The sequence below is a fragment of the Ixodes scapularis genome, unplaced genomic scaffold (assembly GCF_016920785.2).
Source record: "Ixodes scapularis isolate PalLabHiFi unplaced genomic scaffold, ASM1692078v2 PGA_scaffold0__279_contigs__length_252992795, whole genome shotgun sequence".
NCBI classification, from domain to species: domain Eukaryota; kingdom Metazoa; phylum Arthropoda; class Arachnida; order Ixodida; family Ixodidae; genus Ixodes; species Ixodes scapularis.
The window spans coordinates 22,771,535-22,786,880 of record NW_024609835.1 but is presented as its reverse complement, the minus strand read 5'-3'; the positions used below and the strand labels follow the sequence as shown (position 1 = coordinate 22,786,880).

General features: G+C 48.4%; 1 protein-coding gene and 1 pseudogene across 1 annotated transcript in view; one reads left to right on the top strand and one right to left on the bottom strand.

Moving 5' to 3' along the window:
- Positions 1-2,811: 2,811 nt before the first annotated feature.
- On the top strand, positions 2,812-4,071 carry LOC120842646 (annotated as a pseudogene).
- A 5,807-nt stretch (positions 4,072-9,878) lies between these two features.
- Positions 9,879-15,346, bottom strand: part of LOC8031572 (translin) — a 47,877-nt gene continuing 42,409 nt past the window's right edge. The window contains exons 5-6 of the mRNA XM_040213795.3: positions 10,775-10,854; positions 9,879-10,210 (exon numbers count right to left, since the gene is read on the bottom strand). Of these exons, the coding sequence (XP_040069729.2) occupies positions 9,974-10,210; positions 10,775-10,854 (317 nt within the window). The 3' untranslated portion in view covers positions 9,879-9,973. The remainder of the gene's footprint in view (positions 10,211-10,774; positions 10,855-15,346) is intronic.

The window sequence follows — 15,346 nt, the reverse complement described above, 5'->3', positions numbered from 1 at the left end:
GAAGCCTGCGGCTGTGAGTAGTCAGGTCTAGTGGAGCACGCAATTAATAAAGGTGTGTATTATCACAATTTTCTGTCCTCCTTTTAAAAATGCAAGTCAAATTATTTTCTTTTTATTCTCGGTGGGTTCAGTCAGCAGGTGTCGACATATTTTCGGGTAAAATACGGTATCTACTGCCACGCCTGCATCTAGGTTCAAAAAACGGTGAAGAAGGTTATGAACGGTTGATGGAATCCCAGAAAACAGTATGCCAAAAAACTTCACCGGCCTTCCACAGGTCATGGAAGTGGGGGCGGCCGATGTCATATTCACAAGCTCGAAAGAGCTGCATAAGCTGCAGTACACAACTGTGCTCAGCGATGGCGACAGCAAAGCCTTCCTGCACGTCTCCAAACTGGATCAGTATGACAAGGCCATAGTCAAAGAAGACTTAACCATGTAGCGAAGCGGGTTTTCTCCAACATTGAGAGCATCAAAAAGATGAAGAAGGGCCCGGGATGTAAAAAAAAACTGCTGAAAGCACTTGTGAAGAAGCTGACCAGCTATTACGCTGCCACCTCAAAGAGAATGCACCAGATGTGAAAAAGATGCAGTGGGCCATGTTTGCGAGTCTATTTCACTCATATTCAATGGATATGTCGTTGTTACTGTTTTATGCTCTCCTTATGGAATGCCCTCAACGAGAGCCTTTAAGGGAACTTGAATAAATAAATAAATGCTGAGCCTCAGTACCTTGTCTGCCCTCATGGTGAAGAATCCTCGTGTCACTATAACAGACATCAGGCCCTGCTCGTTGCTGGCAAGCAGTCGATGGCTCAAGCCCATCGCCCGGCGTTCAGTAAAAAAATTTCCAAGCAGCTTGTGCCCCTTTACAATAGACTGGGAAAGTCAGACATGCTCGCACACTGCTTGAGGATGCAGACCCAAAATGCAAATGAGTCGCTGCACGCTGTGGTTTGGAAGAGGTGCCCAAAAACCAAAGTCGCTTCATTGAAGACGGCTGAGAAGGCCGCAGCCATAGCTGTGCTAGACTTTAATACCGACCAAAAAGCATTGAAAGAGTCCTCAAGAATGTGGACATAGCTCCTTGCTCACACACCACCAAGGATGTGCAGCAAACCCCGAAGGCATGTCTGTCACGAGCACGGGTAAGTGCGCCGGAGAGCTAAAAGGTGGCCAAGACAAGGCATAAACTCTATGCTATTGCAGCTAAGCAGCGTCGCGTCGAGGGAGGCCCCACTTATGCTCCTGGGTGCTTCTTTTGAGTGCATCTTCTCTCAAAACAAAGTGGATCACTTTTTATACTTGGAATTCATTTTTCCTCATTTCTTGCTTTTCTAGCAAACAACGTTTTAGGAAAACTATTATATCAATATTTCTTTTTGTTTCTTTTTGGGTGTTGCAAGTCGAACGCCATCAGTGTCTGTCGTGTTTCTCCCCGTTTGTGCTTCGTTCATACTTGCAATCAAAAAACTTTCAGTATGTTCAAGTAACAAGCTCTCCTATTACTTTCAATGTTTATTATGTGCAGCGAGAGCATTCCCTCGTCGATGTCCCCACTTCTACCCTCCAGTGTCAACAACTGGTCAGCCCAATTTCTTCAAACTCACCAAGATCAGTCTGCCCAAGACGACCAGCTCATTAGTACCACCAGGCATGCCATCTACAGGAGGGACTGTGCGTCGTGGGGGGTGGTGTGTTGATCGTTGTGCCCCGTCAACTGCCGTGCCGTTGGAGACGTGACCCGGAGTCAGAGGACCTTAAGGCAGTGAACCCTCGTACAGGTCAATCACATAACAAAGCTTCCTTCCTAGACCTTGTGTTCGTAAGCAACCTTCCCCTCATAACTAACTGTTCCATCCAGCCGAGTCTGGCTGGGTCTGACCACGACGCCATCCGCTTTTCGAGCCTCTTGACGCTACCGAAGTCTGGCCTTTATACCAAAACGGTTCGGAACTTCTCCAAACTGAAGCTATCGCACCTCAGCAACCTCCTGTATTTCGCTCCTTTTTAGTCTGGTCCTAGGCAACCCATCAGTAGATGATGCTTATGAAATGTGGCTGGACATGATGAGCGCCACTGAGGCAGATTGTGTGCCTTCCAAACAAGTGTCCGGCCGTCGGAGGACCCCTGGATCTCCAATGATATACACCTCTCCAACAAAAAGAGGAAACTCTTCAGAAAAGCCAAAAAGACTAATCATCCAGACGTCCCAACTGTAGCACGTAAGCCACAACAATAACTGAAGTAGTAGGTGTATACGGCCCACAAAGAGTACCTGCGCATGATTGCCGAGAAATCTGCATACCCTCCCAAGCTTTTCTGGGCGTACATGTATGAAGAGCCAATGCAGGTCCTCCTCTGTCCCGGAGTTCAAAAAGGATGGCACTGCCCTCAGTGAACCGCAGACTATTGCTAAACTGTACAGTGACCATTTCTCTTCTGTGTAGGCTCCCAATGTTGACTTAGATGTGCCTTTACCTCTCGGCACTCCTAGTATCCAAGCATCCGGCTGTGTTCTACCTGCCAGGCCAACGATCACTGAGGACGACACTAAGGAGGCGCTGCGCTGCCTCAACATCTCCCAAAGCGCGGGACCCGACGGCATCCACCCAGCATTCCTGCGAGCCTGCTCTACCAGGTTATGCCCGGTCCCTTACCCAGCTTTTCGGGAACTTCCTCTCGGTGGCAAAGGTGCCAGGACAGTGGAAACGTGCCATAGTGACACCTGTGCACAAAGGAGGCAAGGCACTAATTGAGACTACATTATCATACCGCCTTATCTCCACGACCTCTGTAGGTTGCAGGACCATGGAACGCGTAATAAACAAGAAACTGCTTGCTCACCTTGAGCAACATAATCTACTGACGGTGCATCAAACGGCTTTCAACCCGGTCGCAGCTGCGAGTCCGCCCTGGCTGTTCTTGTCCACACTGCCAGTGACTATCTGGATGGTCATACCCCCTCTGTGCTTGTTCAGTTGGACTTCCGGCAGGCATAAGGCGGAGTAGACCACAAGATCCTCGTAAGCAAGCTCTCTGCCTTTAGTCTTTGTGGGGAACTCCTTAACTGGTTAACAGACTTTCTACATGGCCGCACTCAGCGTGTCATTTTTCGTGGTGCTGTGTGATACAGTTTGGGTCTTGTCCGGTGTGCCCTAAGGCAGTGTGCTTGGTCCCACCCTCTTCAACGTGTTTATCAATGATGTTGTGGAGCCACTACAGTGCAAGCCTCTGCTCTACGCAGACAACCGAAGGCTCATCCATCCCAACTCCGACCCTATTCACCAGCAGCAGCTCCAGCACGAACTTGAGGCAGTATACGGGTGGTCCTGCCAGAATAGGCTAGTTCTAAACGCTGACAAGTGCTCGGCCATGATGTTCTCCTGTGCCCGACGTCCGCTGGACCCCTGATCTGTACCTCAATGGTGCTACCCTCAGCTGGAAGCCAAGTGCGAAGCTGCTTGGTGTCACTTTGGACCCTCAGCTTCGCTTCTCTGCTCACATTGGGGAGGTGACTTCGAAAGCACGCCAACAGTTGGGTTTCTGTCTCCGTGTGTCTAAAGGGGCTGAACCCGAGAAACTGTGGCAGCTCTTACTGCACTCGTGCTCCCACAGCTGGACTACTGCAGTCCAATATGGAACCCGCACCAATTGCACCATGTAGCGGTGCTGGAAAATGTGAAACATTGGGGTGCCTACGCCATCTTGAAGAGGCAGACGCACTCCAACCTAGCCCGTTACCAAGACACGCAAACTGCTCATATGCTACAGGCCGTCGGGTGGAAGCCTCTTGGTCTACGACGAGCTATCGTATCAGTGAGACTGTTGGCTAACATTTTGAGAATTCAACCGGATCTGCTCCCTGGTCGCTTTGCGTCAAAACCGGTCGGGCATCTTGCAGCTAGTGTTTGCCAGGACAAAAGGCACCATCAGTTTTTCATGGTGAGGGCCATTGCACACTGGCGCTCGCTGCCTACTTGCCTTGCTTAGTGCCCGTCCACGCCACGTGAAGAAATGGAACTCTTCCGTCAAGAGGTGGCCAGTCATCTCTGCCACTCGCCGTCATAATCCTTGTTGTATATGTACAGTCGGGGCAGGATGGGGCGCGGGCGGCCGGTCAATGGTTCTCGGGGAGCCGCCGGCGCTGCGCTGGAGCTTGGTGCGCGTTGGGCTAGGGTCGGGCACATTCGAGTAGGATGTGTTCAGCCCTAACTCGGCGGGTCCCGGGCTTCGGCATGGCGCTGGGGGCCGTCAGCCTGCTGTTTGCGTTCCTTTCCGTTTCCGACTGTGCATAGTGTTGTTATTAGTTTATTGTTTATCTACTCCCCTCCCCCCCCCTTTTGTTGTTACTAGTGTTTAATGTTTATCCCCCTTCCCCCCCCCCCCCCTTTTTTTATATTTTTATCTAGTTTGGGTGTTGCAGGCCATCTGGTATGGGCCTTAGGCCTCTCTGCTGCACCTCCATCTCTCCCGAGCCGAAATAAATGCAATGAAATTAAATGGAATCCCAGCTCCTGCTTTGCTCTCAAACACCGGGATTTCATTTTCGCAAGAAGCAAGTTCCTCCGGAGTTACAGTGACTGTACAGTTGCACCTCCCAGGACTGGAATGCAAATTATCACATCACTCAACTTGCAAGGAAACAAGTTTCGAATCAGCTAAAAATTATGAAAGCGGCGATTCCCCCCTTTATGCGGCTCTTTTAGGAACCCAACTTTAAAAGAACAAATGAGTATGAATTTTGGCCACGAGTTCATTCAATCTCCTGAAGTCTGCATCTTCGGACTTGGACAAGCCTTCCGACTTGGCTTGACTTGGGAAGACTTCCAACATCTGACTTGGAGAAGCCCGATAGCATTTTGGCAGCTTCCGCATTCAACACTGGATTTGTTGCTAAGAATGAGCTTTGAAAGATCTCAAAACCATCGCAACTGATTGTGCTCAGTTTAAAAACAGATTGTTTCCTTCGAGAAGGAGTGTTCACAAAAAGTTCTGAAAAGGTCACCTTTGAAATACAAGTTGACAAGAGGTGCAGGCTGCTTGGATCCGACTAGTGCATTGTTTCCAAGTGTTCATGAAAAACAGTTATGCATTGCACTGGAGGTGCCAAGAAAGCACCAGCAGCTGACTGGCTTGGCAGCAGAGCAGCAAACCCACCATTCCTATGTAGAGGTATGCCCACCGAGCTCTGTACAGGCAGTTGAAGGACTTTGACAGAAAAGAGCAAAGGCCTCTGTTCACTGGACCACAGTTATTTTTTGTTTGTCCAGTTAGTTCTGATTGTCTCACAGCAGTGCAGCTGTGGAATGGGGATTCTCTGCAAACAAGGGGTGTCTTGTCCTCAAGGAAGAGTCACTGATAGCGCAAAGAGTGCTCTATGATGGAGTCTCAGCAATGGGAGGGGTGGCCAAAGTTTATCTTACAAGCAGGATGATACAAATGGTTTGTGGTGCCAATGCCCAATGGAAGGAGGAGATACAAAGAGGCAAGGAAGATTGGATGCATCAAAGGCTGAAAGGAAGAGAGTGGCCACTCTCGTCCAAGAGCTTCGAGAAAAGAAGCAAAGGATCATCTTGATCTTAACTTGCCTTGAAGAGGCAGTTAACACCCTGAAACAATAGGCCCTGGACAATGTTTTATTCTAAACTACTTCAGGAGTGAGGTAGTTGCTTTATTTAACTTGAATAAAATATTTTACATTGCAAATAATCTATCTGTGCAATATATTTATTTTGATGGCAGTAGTCGGAAAATTTTTTGCGGGTTGTGAGTCGGGGAATTTAATTTAAATAGTCTGGGAAAAAACTGGAAAAGTCAGGGAACTTGGAAAAGAACAATTTGGTAGACACCCCAGGTACTGCCCAGCTCTGGGATCAACATTGAGCTGCAAGGCACTCCTCTCAACGATGAAGGCAGTAAAATTAAGTGTGCTGCCTTGATGGACAAACACCTATTTCAGAGAACTGCTCAGGACTGCAACGACATCATTCAAGCCAAACACCATAAGCGGTTTCGTGAGAGTCCGGAAGCAAGAGCGCAAGATTAGCGGCTAAATTCTTCTCAGAAGAACGAGCAATAATGCGCTGCACAGCCAGCGACACGTGGGCCACCACACCAAGCACCTCGATTTCACAGCCTGGAGGCTGAGTCTGCAGAAAGGCCAGCACAAATGTTGCCATCTCCCCAGAGCTGCACAAAGGTGGTGCATGCTCAGAGGCACTCTATCTCGGGCCCAGTGCCCGCCGGAAGATGTCGCACACACATTCAGGAGCGCACAGCTTCTCATTGGCGTTATGCCTAGAGATATATGGTTACGAAGGTTCGAAACAAGCTAATCATCACTGTTTTCTATAAGTTGTTTCTGGTGTAAAATGTCAAGACAGGCACAGCCAAATAAACAAATATTAAAGTGGTAACAGAGTCACATTTTCAAAAGATAAAATTCGTTGAAAACTGCACTTATTGGTAAGACGGGTGGCACGGATCTCGTGCTTTAACAGAGTCTCAATAATCAGCTTGGCTCAGGCCGATCTCTCTCAGGCAGCAGTTTGGGCGTTATGAGGACATAGCCGAGGCACGATGCTGACTAACTCCTCTCCACTGCAAAACCAAAACTTATAAGCGCGTGTTGCGCTTTAGCTGAGCCCCGAGTAAATCTGTAGCGCGTTCGATCTTGAGGACGGAATAGATGGTGCGACCGACCCCGAGCTTAGGTGAAAACGTTCTGTTTATTCTCTCGTGCCACCGGGCTCGTATCGACGAGTAACGTCGTCGTCTTTTATCTGCTGCTTGGTAGGCCGGTGGACCGCCACAGAGCTCCCCCCCTAGAGCCGTCGCCTGCAGCTATGCAGCCTGTAGGGGACGGAGCGATTGAGTGGTTGCGGCAGCAGCAGGTGAGTTGGGCTGTTGCCGTTGGCTAGTGATACGAGCCGGACGACGTGGCAGAGAGTGGTGCAGAAGACAGCCTGCGCAAACCACGCAGGGACGCTGAAGTCAGGCTTATTGGAGCAATGCGGCAGCAGAGAAAGGGCACAGCGATGCGTTCGAGAGGGCAATGATCCTGATGGGTGCAGAGGAGGCCAAACCTGAGTCTGCATTCAGGTACCTAATGATGAACTACGACAGATACCTCCCCGCTCAATCTCGCTGCGATGATGCTCAAGTGCTCGAGAAGTACAGAGAGGCTTGTAAAGTGTTCAGGACCAGCATGGACATGACGAGCCCCGATGACCTAATCGGTATTCTCGAGGGTTCAGTAGCGACAAGGGTCGAGGTTCCACCAAGCCTAATCGGGGTCTTCAGAGAGATGCTGCTCCGCATGAAAAAACAGATGGAGGGGCGACTGGGGTTGCAGACCGAAAAGTCCGACTCAAGTCCTTGCTGACAGGCGTGAAGGCCTTTTTGAAATCAAAAGGAAAGGTGGCCCCTCCAGTGCCCCTAACCAAACGGAACAAGCTAGACATCCGTGGATGTGTTCCAGACGGGGCCACCAGCAGGGTCTCTACTGAGGTAGGTGCCTACCTTTTCACCACCTCCATAATGCAGTTGAGAGCCAGAAGAGACACTCAGATAGAGGCCCTCCTCCGAGACTTCAGTGCGCATTTCACCACTCTTGCGACCGCACCGGACACCCCTGAGGCAGTGCAAACGCATGCCAAGCTCATGCTCGGCTATGCAGCATGCTGGGCCGAGAAGGCTGAACTTGTCGCAGCATTGTCAGGAGGCACCACGGGCTTCTTCCAGCAGGGCTCCGGAATTGACGTGGTGTTTTCATCGTACTTCTGGCTATACAAACTGAACTGTCGCAGCTACGCTGCATTCACAGAACTAAACGGATTGCTGGTGGGCATCTCACAGCACCCTCAAGGGAAAGCCAAAACACAGAAAATGCTGAGCGCTATGGGCACACCATTAGCAACCAACCTCATAAGGATGATGTCGAAGAGCACGGACATACATCTCCCGCCGTTTGTCCTGAACCCTTCAAGGTTGTACGACCTCGTCACAACCTTCGGAGCCTTCCCACTTGACGACGTCAAGTGTGAAGGGCTCGAAGGGTTTAGTTGTTCCCCTCGGTATGTGTTGAACTTGCGCCGAGACGGGGGAGAAGGCCTGACCCTGATTGGGGTCTCCTGGAACCTCTGGTACAATAGATGGTGCGACAGACTCCGAGCTTAGGTGAAAACGTTCTGTTTATTCTCTCGTGCCACCGGGCTCGTATCGACGAGTAACGTCGTCGTCTTTTATCTGCTGCTTGGTAGGCCGGTGGACCGCCACACCCTGTTCGAGAGGGCAATGATCCTGATGGGTGCAGAGGAGGCCAAACCTGAGTCTGCATTCAGGTACCTAATGACGAACTACGACAGATACCTCCCCGCTCAATCTCGCTGCGATGATGCTGAAGTGCTCGAGAACGTGGAGATCGTCACATCCCAAAGTGCCACGCTTGTTGGCCTGGACAACTATGTGAGAGCCTACGACTGAGAGAGCTACCAAGCACGAGCACACAGGATGCCAGTGGCGCTTCCTAGATTCGCGGACAGAGCCGCACTGGATAACTGGTTCAGTGCAACCTTTCCAGATGCAAACAACCGTACCTACTCTGCCTCTTACTTCGAGGGCCTGCCCGATGTGGACACATATCTACTGAAAATTGGGAAGCAAACCACTCGTGCGGGAAAAGATGCATGGGTTAGCCGATATCTCTTTGATGGTCTCCGCAAAGCCCCACCCCTAAAGGAGCAGGCCTGGTTAATGAATAGACGTAATCCGAACACGCAACAGATCAGAAGGTTGCGTGTTCGGATCACGTCCGGGTCACCATTTTGTAGCGCGTTCGATCTTAAGGACAGAATAGATGGTGCGACCGACTCCGAGCTTAGGTGAAAACGTTCTGTTTATTCTCTCGTGCCACCGGGCTCGTATCGACGAGTAACGTCGTCGTCTTTTATCTGCTGCTTGGTAGGCCGGTGGACCGCCACAAATCCTCCCCTCGGAAAAGAATGGAATCGCCTGAAACGCGCGTAGTGACCCCCCCAGCCACCTCCTTGGCCACGCGCTTTCAGTGGGTCTTTCATATTGCAGGAGACTGCGTTCACAGTGGTCTGTGCAACTTTTTTTTATTTTTTTTTTATTGTATTTGCAGTTTTTTAGAGGCCACAAAAATGGGGTCCACATTCTTTTCTATTTTTAGTATTAAAATTTGGCTTAGATGACCCATGACTTTGAATATATTTGGTACATATAGTTTGAACGCCACGTGATCATAAAAATTAGCGTGAGCGTGACTGAAACCAGCCAATTCTCGACCAGCTGTTCTCAAGCGGGAAAAAAAAAAAAAAAATTTTGAGCCGTAAATTGTTTTTTGGGTAGTTGGGCCGTTATAGATCATGTTAAAATAAAAACCTTAGCAAGCATAAATACAGGTAGAATTAGGAGAGCGTGTTGGTTAAACATCTTGATATGCGAATGCAATGGTGTTTAGGGGAGCATAAATACCCCGTCAGCGCCCCTTTAAGAGGTGCTTCTGCACTGTTCCATCGAAATAGTGCCGAGTAAGAGAGGGTTTTTGGCCATATATACGATACTGCAAACAACAATGTATTCAAGAGTGCAAATTTGACAAAAATGTTGCAAAACATTTTTTGTGAATCAAAGTTTACGACTGGGAGTAAACAGGTTGGTGCGCTGCGTGCATGAGTGACACTTTTGGATGGCAAGCTTTTGCAGTAATTTTCTATTAGCGTGGAATTGGTGGAGGTGAAGTCAACATGAAATATAAAGCCACTTGCAGTATGTGTTTCTTAAAATCAAAAAGTTTGAGAACTCCCGTAAACTATTAAGTACCGTTTGAGAAACACAGATGACGAATCGAATGAAAGGACTTTCCTCCTTTTATTCAGAAAGATTGAAAAAAAAATGGAAAATAAAGAAGTACTGAGACACAACTCGCAAAGTCCCGCCTATGTGACTAGGCGTCAGTAGGAGGTTGGGCGTCGCCGGACGGCTTAAGGCCTCGAATCGACAGGTCGTACACGACTTCCTCGACCTTCTTGAGGTCGTACTTGAGGGCATCAAACTTCTTCCTCAGCATGTCGTTCTTCAGGTTAAGCAGGCGGAAGCCCAGGTTCATCTCGGTCACAAAGCGAGAGATCTTCAGCGGCCAGCTATAGTCTCCCGAGGTGACACTATTCACCGCAAAGCGACTCTGAAAGACCACCAGAGGGAGAGTTAAAGACACGAGGACAAGATGCGGAAAAAGGAGAAAAAATTAAGAGAACCCCGAACGACGTCGAGCAATCCCTCCACCACAAAGAGCTGTGACAACCTTCTGATGCCGCAAACATATTCTCTAACATGAAGAATCATTTACGTATTAGGGAAACATTAACCAGTTAAGTTTTTGGTAAAGCTAAACAGAATGCAGGAAGAACCAGCGTGGAGAAACACACCCTCGGAGGTTTCCGAAAATCATGTCGGCCGTTTTAACCCCTATTACTATACTGTCAAAAAAATATTGCAGGTTTTGTATTCTTAAATATTTACTTTCCCATACTTTTTTTTGCTATTACTGCCTCCTTTCTGTAATGCCTTCAGGCCCTGAGGAAATATATGAATGAATAAATAGGTGCCATAGGCCTCATAAAAAAAAAAAGCCAATTTAGAAATAAATGCAATTTCTGCGCACTGACTTGCATCCCCAAGCTCTAAATGTCGATGGAGCACCCAAACTGCATGCAGAGGTTATCCTCGGATAGCTGAAGGTACTCACAAGTTCGTCTGCAAGCATCAGTAGTCCAGACAGATAATCATCCAGGTCAATATGGAATCCTTTGTTGTGATCTACGCATACTGTAACAAAATAACTAGACTTAAAACCAGCTGGCATAGTTCACAACAAGATATACGAAGAAAAAAAAACAGACAACTAACTCGTGAAGAGCACCTTTTACGAGCAACACGCCTTCTGTCAAGCACGACGGAATGCAGATGAAACGCTCAACCAGTTTCAGGTTAGTCAACAGACAGATCGCTGTGACACTTAAATTTTTGTTTATGGATGTATCTCCCAAGTCCAAGAACAACCTTTTGGGCAAGGAAGGTAGTGGTTCTCACACCTCCTTTACACTTTCGAAGAGGTATCTTTTGAGTCTGTTAAAGGGGTTCCCCACTGATTTGAGGACCGCTCTGGAGATATGCCGCTGACGAGCATTGAATATAGAAGAGGCAAACAAGATGCTTGGCAAGGGCTTCCACGTGCGATTTAGAGGGTGAAACAGTACCGCACAATAAGCGAGAGGTCCTCTTCAGCACACACTTGCACGCCCCACACCGGGCATGCCTGAATACAGTTGAAGCTCGTTATTTCGACTCCCGTTATTTCTATCATCGCGTTAATTCAATCCTTCCGTTTAGCACCGTCAGAAATGTACAGGCTTCAATAGACAGAAAACCCCGGTATTTCGATCTGATAAATATCCCCAACCCGATAATTCGTCCCGGGAGCCAGCATCTTTATAACCGGGAAATATTTTTTAAGCTAACACTATAAGTTTTAAGGTTAAAACGGCGCCTCAGAACACAACACGCGTCCCTACCCATATTGGCAAACAGCCGTTGCAGCGAGCCCGCACCTGATTGCGACACCTCCACAGACGCGCGATGCCGTCGGCGCCCCCGGCGCCTCGAGCCGGGGCGCGCTCCACAAAAGATCGCCCGTGCAGACAGGCGCCCTTTCGCTGGCGCCTCGCGTCGGAGAAAGGGCCGATTTGGTTAGTCGAGATAAGACCCAGTCAGAGCGCACCGGCCCGATCACGTGGGGAGGCGCACGGAAGGAGACGGGAGCAACAAGAAGGAAATGAGTGAGCGATGAAGTGAGAAAGAACGTCGGGAGGATGGAGAAGGAGACTGGAGAAAAATAAGCGAGCGATGAAGAGGGACCGTGCTGTCACGCAGTTTCTGTTCTTTGGAGTACGCGGCGTTTAACGCTCATACCAGAAAATGTCAAAAGAAAAGCGAGGAAAGTACTCTTCGAATGATTTAAAAACAAAAGTTCACATACTCAACGAAGTTAGGGAGGGAAAATTGTCCAGAAAAGAAATTGCCGAAAAGTATGACCTCAAGAAAAGCACGCTTGCTACCTACATTAGGAATGAAGCAGCAATTGTGAAAGCTTTTGAAGAAGAGCAATTTGTGAATTCAAGAAAACGCCTTCGCAGTGCAGCCCATCCAGAACTCGAAGAAGCCGTTTACAAATGGGTGACAGAAGTAAGAACGCACAACCTTCCGATGACTGGAGACATGATTCGCGCAAAGGCTCAACAGTTCAGCGAACGTTTGGGCATCGAGGGATTCCGTGCTTCCAAGGGATGGCTCGCAAGATTCAGGGAGAGGCACTCTCTTATTTTTAAGCACGTGTGTGGTGAAAGAGCCGATGTGGATGAAGATTTGTGTGAAAACTGGAAGACGTCGGAGTTCGCACGTATTCTCGCGGAGTATGCGCCCGAGGACATATTCAATTGCGACGAAACGGCACTGTTTTTCAAAGCTCTCCCCGACAAAACGATAACGTTCAAAGGGGATCCTTGCACTGGGGGAAAATGCAGTAAAGAGCGGGTGACCGTGCTCGTGGCAGCCAACATGACAGGCATAAGACGTCTGCCTCTTTTGGTGATCGAAAATCCAAAACGCCACGACGCTTTCGGAACATCCCGCGGCTTCCAACGGACTACCGTTTCAACAAAAAAGCGTGGATGACACGTGAGATCTTTCAAGATTGGCTTCAAAAATTTAACCGCCAGTTCGCGTCTAAGGGGCGCAAGGTCGTGTTAGTAGCGGACAACTGTAGTGCGCATACAAAAATGCCGGAGCTGTCTATGATCCGCCTGATTTTCCTTCCACCCGCAACCACCTCACTCTTGCAACCAATGGATCAAGGAATAATCAAACACCTGAAAGGCTTGTACCGCAAGCATCTCATGGTAAGAATATTGCTTTGTCTGGACCAGGGTAAGAGCTATGAAGTCACTCTGTTGGCGGCGATTCATATGCTTGTTAAAGCTTGGACGGACATGCCAAGCCAGGTCATCGCGAACAGCTTTTGTCACTGTTGTTTCTCGTGTGATGGAAATACCGCGAGTTCGACGACTGCATCGGCTACTACGTCTACATCGGCAACTGCATCGGCTACTACATCGGCAACTGCATCGGCTACAACATCGGCAACCACAATTGAAGATGAAAACTTTGACGAAGAGTGCAGTGCTCTAATGTCCGCTCTACCCGAAAACGTTAGTTTCGATGATTACGTTGCGATAGATGATGGAGTGCTTGTGTGCAGTCAATTAACTGACGACGAAATCATCGCATCGGTTCAGCGTCCCGAGGGTCAGGAGGACGACAGCTGCGAGAGTGACGCCGAAGAGCCGCCGCCACGCCCATCTCCTGCCGAAGCATCCGCTGCGCTCAATGTACTTGCGAACTTCGCAACGTTTGAAGACACCGACGGGACGATGTGGCCGCACATTGAGGATATGCGTAAATTTGTTTTTGCGAAGCGTCCGACGGGAATGCGACAGCAGAAAATATCGGCGTTTTTTTTCGAAATAAAACTCCGTCGTCACGGTTGGCTTTTCGCCGCTTCTCGTGACGTACGTCGTTACTCGTTTTTGATTGATGTTCAATAATTTGACTCTTCGATAATTTGATCTATTTTCGAGGAACCGTCAGAGTCGAATTAACGAGCTTCGACTGTATTGGCAAGAGTATGTGCAACCTTCCAACATGAAAATGTGTTGCTTGTAAAGTAGACTCCCCTACTGTACAGGCAACTTGAGTTGGATTCCTGTTTATGTTATGGCCGAACTGCTTAGATAATCAATATGTATTCTTCCGTTTAAAGGGCACCAAAACTGAAACTATTCAGACCCACATAAGTCAGATATTGTTGTGGCAGCCTCATCACCATGAGCAAAGCGTCACTAGCAAGCAGTCCCGTTAGCCATGCCAATCCAATACACTCAGAGTGCCATGTTTCTTGGCTTGTGAGTGAGTATTGATGACTGCCTGTGTCTTACAGTCATGATGAAAGCACTTAACAAGATTACTTAATGACTTGATCGTACTAAAATCTCAAAGAAGAATACATACATTGGAAACTCGTTACAACAAACACCGATAGAGCAAATTATTGCATAGAATAAAGTAGATACGAAGTTTGGTTGTCCAGGTCTTTTTTCGATGGGAGCTCCTCTAATAACAAAACCGAAACTGGAAAATTTGGTGCGGCATCGGCTATAACGAATCAATTTCTATTCCTCACGCGGCTCAAAACGTGTAATCTAGCAGAAAAAAGTTGATAAATAAAAAAAAAATATGCAACAAAATGAATATTGCGGTGCACTTACGTAGCCGAGTCGGCAGCACTGGCCTCACACACAGGTGGCTCATGTTTGATTCCCAGCACTGCATCTGCTTTTACCTTTCTATATGCAAGTCAAAGATTCGAAAAGGTTGGAGAGCCATTCATTTTGTTCCGGTCCAGAATGTATAGTTTGAGAAAGATAGAGGCAGAACATTCTAGGCTCCCAGGGAAGGCTCAAAAGAAGCCGCACCGCGCAGTACGGAGTCAGTCTTTTGCCTGTGCTCGGTCCTGCAACTATGCCGCCATCGACACCTGTTATCATCCGCTCAATCTGATGTTGTTTGAGCACAGGTTCGCCCTATTAATGTTTAGTTTGCTGGAGTGTTTCATCGCCTCATCAGTTGTCACTCGTGACAATGTATAAAATGTTTGGTTTTCGGTGTTTCTATCGCTTGGTGCCCGCATTATGGGTGGTGGCTGGTGCCGTCTATGAACTCGACACGTAACCGCAGAAAGAATGTGACGGTGGTTTCACCTGTCGGCGGTAGCAAACACCAAGGCATCTGCTTGTCCCCCAAAAGACCGCAGCCACCACTATGCCAAGCCCGTGAATATGGCGACGAAACGTCAAGCTGCCTCCCTCGCGACAGAAGGTAATATTTAAAAAGTAGCAAACGGCGGTCGCAAAAACAAAAAAAAATTGCCGCAGATTTCGACCTTGCTCCAAGCACATTATCTGCAATCATCAGCCCAAGGAAGAAGACTGAAGACATGCACACTAACAATGCTGTCAAAAGTGGCAGAAAGGATGTGCCTTGTTTGTACCCCGACGTGGAAGAGGCTTTTTCCGGACGCAAGCTATTTTGGCTTTGCACTTCGAAGACCTTGCATTGGAGGCTCTGACTCCAATGCAAGGCTCTTACTCCGCGCTCGTTCTACGCAGCCAAAATATCTTGCGCTCGTTGGAAGCGGCGTTTTTTT